Genomic DNA, 8,903 nt, shown 5'->3' on the forward strand with positions numbered 1-8,903 from the left:
CATGGGGGAGACCATATTTTAATGATTCATGAACAACATACCTTGCTGGACCAAAGTGGAACGTAACATTCCACTTTTTGACCAGATCTTAATTTGTCCATCTTCACCAGCTGCAAAAGAAAATACATAAATGAAATAAGTCAACTTTTCAAAATATGAAAATGTCTACAATAGATTTTAAATATTTGTTGAAGTAGCTACAGGCTAACAAACTTTAATTTAACAAAACTCCTAATCCTTGAAGTGTTTCAAAGGAACCAGGAATATTAATGGAGCATTACAGAACACTCCACTGGTTATGATCCAGTTTTTATAAATTAATGCATTTAAACCTTTAATGTACCCAATTACTGTTTTAAGAGCTCAGACAAAGTTTAAAGAAAACAGTCCAACTTAAACTTTTAATGCAAAAGCCTGAGCACGCCATATTTTGTTTATAAACGTAAGGTTTCAAACATGTTGTTTTGTCTTATGTTAAAATTTGAAATCTGGCCTGGCTGAATTTCCTAAAAAAAACTCAGGTTTTCAATTTCCACTTGTTTTATATTTCTGTTCAAGAATATTTTAGAAATCTACATATCTACATTTAGTACAAATAGCAATATGATTTTATGTATCTTCTTAAAAACATGACAAATAGAAAAACATTATCTGACATTCTTACATTCTAATGGTTTTTACTGTGTTCAATCTAGACACAATCAACACACGAATATTTGTATAGCAAAAACAGCTGAAGTTTCACTAAAATTTACTTTCTATACATAGCATAACTTTAACCTCACCTGTAATTAAGGCAGTCCCGTCATAATTCCATCTCCCAGCCAGAACCGCTCCACGATGTGCCTCCACACTTTTTTCAATTCGACCAGTCTTTGAAACCAGATGAAACTTGCCTGAAAAATTTAAATAGTTACTTTCGACCACAGAGAGCGGAACGCTGAGTATCAGTAATCAGTACAATTTAAATGACACTCCAAAGAATAAATTAGAGACCTATAAATGTTTTTGACAAACTCTCATAAAGAACATTAAAATAACTTTAAGACATCTTAACCCCATACTATCATCATAACTACTGATGATATTTAAAGAATTTGTCAACTACATCATATTCTTCAAATTGTTAAAACATTTTTGTGAAAAGGTCAGTTTAATTGAGTACTTAAATGTGCAATTTTAATAAGTAATCAGTTGCGATAGGACTAGGGATTTTCCAACACAGCTGACCACAAATTCTTCTGTTTATTGTGTTGTTGACTAAATTTGTATCTTCTTTTACATAAAACAGAACAGCTAATGTAAAATCTTTGCTGTTTGGTTTTAAAGAGTTTCCTATCTACTCAGCGAGACAGAAAGCAATCAGGCATGGAGACAGTTATCAAAGACACTAGCCTACCATATACTTTGTGGCTGTGTGTATTAAAAATTCTGAATGTTCTATGTAATTTTTGGTTGCCTAAAACTGCAAATCAGCATGCTTCTAAGCTCTCTTTCTATATTTGTACTTCCTAAGCAACTAAATGCCGACCCAGAAAAACAATGCAGGTATAATACACTACAGTATTATATTACTGGCGCATATTTTTTTAAACAGTGAAAATCATTTTTGAAAATACTACTAATGTTTTCAAACACCTTCACACCACATAGAAGATATTTCTATTGCATGAAATCTAAGTTTCACATATAGGTTGAATCATAGACCTACGCAGCAGATGAGGTTTGACAAACCCACATAAGTTAAAATATAATTTTCCCCACCCACAACCTTTATCTATATGTGGTTATAACAATCATCTAAGCATTTCATTTGCTTTTTTAAAATATCATAACGTAAATGTGGAATTTAATATCTTACTAACTACATGATGTATTATACAAGTATGTACAAGTCTCAACCTATATTAAGTTAATAATTAAGAATACTCTCAGTGGAGTTGGCGATAAAGATCAACTAATACACACATACATCGCTAATAGTATTTCTCTATATGTACACAAATGTTTTTTCTTTATTCATAAGATTTATTGTTATTGTTACAAATACAACACTTTACACAAATAACTGCATAAAAATCATGAACCACAGTAGTGCTTCAGTCTGAACATAAGGTACTACACATCAGAAACCAGAAATCCCTGAAAAAAATGTTTCAGTTGAGAATTGAGTTTAGAACATAATATCTGGCATATTACCATACATTTCTAACTACAGTATATGCTTTCATTAGACACAAAGCCCTGATTATTAACAATCTCAATTTCTGTATTCTCTATTTTGTTTACATGCTCCCCATCATTAATAGAAGATTAAAAAGGTTTTGCCATGACAAATTCATTAGAATCGTTTTACTTTCTTATCAGTTAAATTATATCAAAAACAAAATCATTCATGGACACAAGAAGGGCACAGCTATTCTATTGTACTTTGTTGGCCCTTAAAGCAGCAGAATCATGACTGAAAAAAACATCTATGCAAACTGTTTTTCTCATTTAATTTCTTGGTATAGATGTTTTAGCTTTTGTTTATAGCTATATTTCCTGCTCAGATCTTCCCATATAAATTATACTAACTGCATACTGTACTAAGAAGACAATAGAAGGAAATAAAACTGTGGGTAAATATCTTTTTAAGAAAGTGCAGACATTGTAATCCCATCTTTTAATTAACCAAATCCACTAATGGACTATTTCCTCTGCCATTTTACAGTTTACTTAAAACTTTCACGTAAATTTCAAGCACATACAGTATGTGAAGAACAGATATCATTCAAAAAATTAAACAAATTCACAACCTGCTTGCATCATTATGGGCATTTCAAATACTACTTCTGTTTAAACTTTAATTTAAAACTGTAGACCCATTTTAAAACAACTGCAAAGTCATATTAGAGTAAAAGCACAAATTCTGGGAAACTACCATCTGTACATATATAGTGTATAGCTACACACAAAGGCTTATTTATTTGAACATTCAGTTACCTATATAATCTATATTTTTATATATTATTACCTATATCACGCTATATTGACCTATATATGTATAGAGTGAAGAGCTATATTGACCTATATATGTATAGAGTGAAGACAGTAAACAAAGGATACAAATCCATGATCTCATGTCATTCAACAAAATCTTACCATCTGTACCAGTAAGCACAAAGACCTCAGCCTGTGCTTGTTTCTTCCCTCCCACAGTTTTGGGAAACCAGTGAAGATCTATTGGGTAAATGTCCTCTTGCAGTTTCACTGCTAGTGTCGTCTCATTTGTCAGAAGATTCCATCTGAGGATCTGATGATCTTCACTACAGGAGTAGAGCTCATCTGCTGTGGTCCAGCCAACACAGCTAACTAATTCTTTATGTACAGGGTTATTAAGAAAAACAGTAAAGAAGAAAGTCATAGAAAGTGGCAAAGGAAGAAAATGCACAATTTTTCATTGAAAAATAAGCATTCATGACATTTCAAAGACATTGATTCCTTGAGTGAAATAAAAAGGCTACTTTTCACACCTCAACAATAATGTTTAAAATCAGATCTAATTTATTCTTTCACCTGTTTAAGCTGCCAAATTCTAAATTATTTAAAATTCTGAGGTACTGCGATTTACACTAATGTCTATGGCAAATTTAGCTGAGGCCACAATACTCTTTCACATATCATTTCCTTGTTATTTCAACCACACTGGCAAAGCTTCACACCAAGGAAAATGTGATTTTTTCTGCCTCTTACCCCCGATGACTGTAAAAGAACTTGACTTCCTTTCTCTGCTTGTATTTTAGAAATGGAAACACTCAAAGCACAATAAGCTCAATCTGTTTTTTGTTCAATTGTTGACAAGTAAACATTAAACATAAACCAATTCTATATTAAACTATATACAATTCTTGATTCATGAAAATGTTTTTCTCCTCTATTCTAAGTAGAATTAATATCAGAACACAAAAACACAGGTGAGCAACAAAATGACGTATAAGACTTTTTATCAGAGAACAATATTGCATTTTCTGATCTTAAAACGTAAAGTTTAATGAGCTCACTTTTCATTTTATAGTATAGTATTAAAGTATTTTACTCAACCATGTTAGTCAGCCTTTAACTACTGAAATTGTGCTTAAAGTTTGCCTTTAGAATGCAATTTAATTCCTTTTAGAAAAGAGCATAGTTTTATTTTTTCTGTACTTCCAAATTTATTTTACTTTCATAACTTTGATGTCTAAGCCCCCTTATTTTAAGACCACCTATGAACACAGCGAGGGTGGTCTTAGTACATGTTATACTGTACACTTCAAAGTGTGCATCAGACTTCTCATCTGCCACAGAATGAATTTCTGGTCAATGAAGCATGTTTTTAACTTCTTTAAGTTGAAAAAAGAAGGACTTTTACAGCAGAATTAAAGACCTGAGTCCTCATTTGGATAGTCCATTGTTTTATGTGTGTATCTCTACAGTCTATCAATATGGCAGACTTACAGAAAAAGAAATCCAGCCTACCGTTTATTCCCAGTACCATATATATGACTTAAAATACTTAAAATATTAAATTAACATTAAAATCCATCCAAGTTAAACTTGTATGACATATATCCACAGCAATCATTTACACTCTGATTTAACTGTAATGTTATTATCTAATTACACAAAAGTTAAAAAAAGAACATACAATAAAACATAATCGTACTTATATTAGGAGGACAAATTTAATCTTAATCTTGTTTCAAAATATTTTTTTAGGTGAGAATTTTTAAGATTCATCAGCATACGCACTTGGGATATTTATGTAAATGACAATAAAAGTGAAACTTAAAACAAAGTCAGTATTGAAATCTAATATCTCTCACTAGTTATTAAACTTCTAAGCAATAGTGGCCAATTGTGGTTGTACAGATTTTTGTTTTCTTCATAAATTTCAAACTGGCTCTCTTTAAAAAACGGGAAATTTAGGCAATCTAAAATGTGTTAAACTCAGTGGGGCAGATAAGGCAATCGTTATAGAACACAAACTTTGGTGGTGCATCAAGCGAGATGGCACCCTGACCTGTGTACTGTGTGCACTGAATGAACTGAAACTTTGCTTCAGATCTGTGCTTCATTAGTTACTGGGGAAATGTTTATGACCTTTTTATCAACAGAATGATACTTAATATGGGACGAATATAGTAGGCAGGTATCATTATGGTGACAATAAAATGATTATTATAACACTGTAATCATCATAAATCACTTGGCCGCCATTTTGTCAGCCTGCAGCACAGTCTGAATTGAAACATGGCAGACTTCACTGACTTCCAGATCTTCTTCAGATCTGCATCTCACAAGTTGCTGAGACAACTATTACATCCCTACCTATTACAAGGTCAGCAACATTTTGTCAAAACACAGAACATATTTCAAACTTCTACTACTTAAAAATATGGCTGCCCAATGAACTCTATACTTGCCAAGTATCACTCCAGTAATAGTACAATTACAATATGGCAAAATGGGGTTCCTGTATAAACCAGGATGAGCTGATTTCCATTTTGTTAACAACAATGGCCCATATTGCCCACAGTGCAAACTTATTTTCGAAAACTGATCGATCATTTACCTCCAAACGTAACAGTAAGGGTGGGCGATATGTTTAAAAAATCTATACCAAAATATTTAAATGTTACAGAATATACACATCATGATATTGCATAATGTTTATCAAGGTTCGGTGGTAATGCAACCTTATTGTAATTGGGTACTCGGAACAGAGAATGAATGGAAATCATGGTACATGGATTTTTTTTTTTAAGTAATGGCAATATTTTCTCAGAATATTAATGATGAAATCTAAGTTAATAAGACATTATAAGCTTCAGTTCTCGTTCATTATTCCCCCACATTTGGGACAGGCATTGACATTGGCAGTGTCCTGGGGTGATGCTATAAACAAGGTAGTAAACAGAAAGACAGCTACAGTATACCAGCGCAGGACAATTCCAAAGGAAAGGCAGTATTTGCCTGAGGACAGCATTGTAAAGGGCAGGAAATGTGTTTGCTTTAATCTATGTCAGCATTCCAGCTTCCAGTCAAACATTTTACGTTATAAAATACATCCTCATGGTTAAGGCACAGTACTAGTAGATCGGAGGAATGGTATATAAAGCAGATGGTAATGATTGATGAGCACAATTATTTATGTGAGTTAATAGATTATAGACGTGATATAATTCAAAACACTATACTGTAAATTCCTGGAAATTACATAAAATAAGTCAAGAAGCTGCGAATGTCTAAGGTATTAACACAAGCAGCAACTGAAATTTCCAAAGTAAACGACAATCTTGGGTTATCAGAAGGTGATTTAAGAATATATAAGAAAGAAGAGAAAGGGGTTCTATTTTAAAGGATGCTTCATTTGAATTCTGTTATGTGATATACATCACCATATTGCCCAAACTTACTTGGCAGACATCAATTCTAGTGACCATGCAGTTACAACATGATGAAATAAGGCTCCACTGTAAATCAATATGGTCCCCTGATCGCTTTTTTGTTATCAATATTCGAACCGCCCCAGTCTTGGGGAAAAAAACTTCACAGACTGAATTGAAACTTGGAAGATTTCATCAATACCCAAATCTGCTTCAGATTGTCACCTCATTTGTTGAAATACTGTAGAACTAACAAACTTTAAAATTGGACAGTGTCATCCTGGGCACTTGGAACAGGTAAAGTTTTATTCCACGCTGAAAGGAAAAGACAAGAGACACCTGAAGAAGGATGCACAGCCGTTATGTCTCTTTGTCTTTTCCTTTCAGCATGGAATAATTCTTTACCTGTTCCTTTGCAGCCTACGCATGCTGACGCAGCTCCCTACTTGAAATCCTAGGCACTAGCTACCTGACACTATCAATAATACAGAAACCTAAGTGCCATGTTGCTTTACTACAGTATTTCATAAAAGAGACCTCTGTTGGTTTTCATATTAGTGATGATAATTAACTGATATTACATTTACTCCATAACAACCTTGCTGCCACATTACTTTATTACAGTATTTCAGGCATTGGGCTTTATCTGGAAGCCTTCAACACTCTTTCTACTTTATTAGTTTTAAACGTTTTTGGTTTTGATACTTATCTAGGAAGAAACTAACATATCCCCCACTCATTACATGGGTAATTGATTTCTAATGTTTGTAAAAAACACTTTTCTTCCACACACTATAAACAACTTTAACAATGTCACATCTCAAACTAAATCAGAAACTGGCTGTATGATTTTTTACGTTGAACAACAAAGTTAGTTTGAATTTTAGGACTCTATCTTATTATTCTGTTAATTAACTGGTAACTTCTGGAGCGATACAGAAAGGAAGAATCCTATCAATAATCCTAAATCCTTAAATCCTACATTGGATTTTTAAATACATTTCAAGTACATGCTTTGGAAGAAAATGTCAGGAACAAAATAGCAGTTATGGTTAGTCTTATTCTTTACAGCGTTCGTTACATATGTTTAAAGGATATGTTTAGGCTCCTTCAAGATTGATGTCTTTAATCTCATGGTAGCGATTTATTAGAAGCCCGTGTCACTTGTATACTCAGGACCTATTGGGAGAGGATTAAGCAAAATAAAAAGAAAAAAAAACAGCTATTATCTCATCATAGGTGTCTTTATTACAGGAAAACATAACCGTCCTCAGCTCCAATTCTCCATAAGTAAATTGCAGAAAGTTAAAGATTAAGCACCTGGTCTACATTTTATATTTTTATGTCTGTTTCCTGTTATTTTACGGTTGCACGTGTGGGATTTTTCTTCAGGTTCAATACATACAGTTAACGTTTACATGGTTTATAAACGTTTATACTTCACACTCTTTGTTAAGATGCCACGTTAAAACATCTTGAAGGTTTATTTAAAGTGAGAACGGGGTGTCGGTAAACTGCAGTAACGTCCGGTAAACACAAGCAATAAAATGAAAAAATAATAATGGCGTGCATGCACGTATTAAAGAACAGCTCAAAGTTGAAAAGTGAAACTTGGGCATATTTAGGAATGTGTGCTCCCAGATGTTCTAAGTATTTATTATGTAAATTACGTTGTGAAAAACAACGTGAATTGTAAACCACAAGTGGATATATATAACCTTACGCATGTTATCGACCCGCTGTCATTGATGCATAAAAAATATCTGTTGATATATTCATTTGCTGAATAATAAAAACAAGCATCCCGTTGCTAGGGCAATGAAACTTCCTGGAATATTTGTAAAACAATACCAAACACAACTTAATATTATAAAGTCATATCTAAAAACTCCATTTATTTTATTATGCCAATCGACAATATTCACGGGTTAAGGAAAAAAATACATGTGTACTGCACAAATTTCATTAGACTACGGAAAAACTTACCAGTCTTCTCTGGTTGAGCCGTCTTGACTGTATCGCGAGACTAGACACCCCGTTTCTTTGGCAACGAACCAAGCAACAGAACGGAAGGAGGAAAAGTGTCTTTTAAAATAGAAATAACCAAACTAATGTTATATAAAAATGATTTTCTGCGATTGTGAATTAAAAAAGACCAACGTAAAAACAGACATTAATAATATGTATGTCAAAACTCCTCCCCTGCCGCTCTCCCGGTTTCTAGGCAACAGACCTAAGACGTAATGACAGATAAGTCGAAAATATATTGTAATTAAGTCTGTTGTTATTTTTATCTCGCCATTCAAGGGTGTTCGCACGGGGTTTGTAAGTTAAATGATGGGACTGACCTTGAAAAATCTTTAACAAGGGTGTTTATGAAAACGGTCAAGAGCTGGCTTCGGCCCCCTTTTTTTTTTAAATTTCTTATTTTCTCGCCCGGCGCAGTTCCCAGGATGCCTCGCGCCGGTTTGTAACGAATTTCGGTTTGACTTCAGC

The 8,903-nt window shown here is 33.3% G+C and overlaps 1 protein-coding gene across 3 annotated transcripts in view; it reads right to left on the reverse strand.

Moving 5' to 3' along the window:
* ift80 (intraflagellar transport 80 homolog (Chlamydomonas)) overlaps positions 1-8,846 on the reverse strand; it is a 56,874-nt gene extending 48,028 nt beyond the window's left edge. Inside the window, exons 1-6 of one of the 3 annotated variants that reach the window (XM_088618228.1) lie at positions 8,756-8,846; positions 8,394-8,448; positions 7,503-7,586; positions 3,145-3,363; positions 786-896; positions 42-110 (exon numbers count right to left, since the gene is read on the reverse strand). In XM_088618228.1, coding sequence (XP_088474354.1) covers positions 42-110; positions 786-896; positions 3,145-3,363; positions 7,503-7,542 — 439 coding nt within the window. In that variant the 5' untranslated portion in view covers positions 7,543-7,586; positions 8,394-8,448; positions 8,756-8,846. Of the gene's footprint in view, positions 1-41; positions 111-785; positions 897-3,144; positions 3,841-7,502; positions 7,587-8,393; positions 8,602-8,755 lie in introns of those variants that run through there. The other 2 variants (XM_088618219.1, XM_088618210.1) reach the window with 2 other exon arrangements.
* Between the last annotated feature and the right edge of the window lie 57 nt (positions 8,847-8,903).

The sequence above is a fragment of the Lepisosteus platostomus genome, chromosome 2 (genome assembly GCF_059453375.1).
Source record: "Lepisosteus platostomus isolate fLepPlt1 chromosome 2, fLepPlt1.hap1, whole genome shotgun sequence".
In the NCBI taxonomy this organism is placed as follows: Eukaryota; Metazoa; Chordata; class Actinopteri; order Semionotiformes; family Lepisosteidae; genus Lepisosteus; species Lepisosteus platostomus.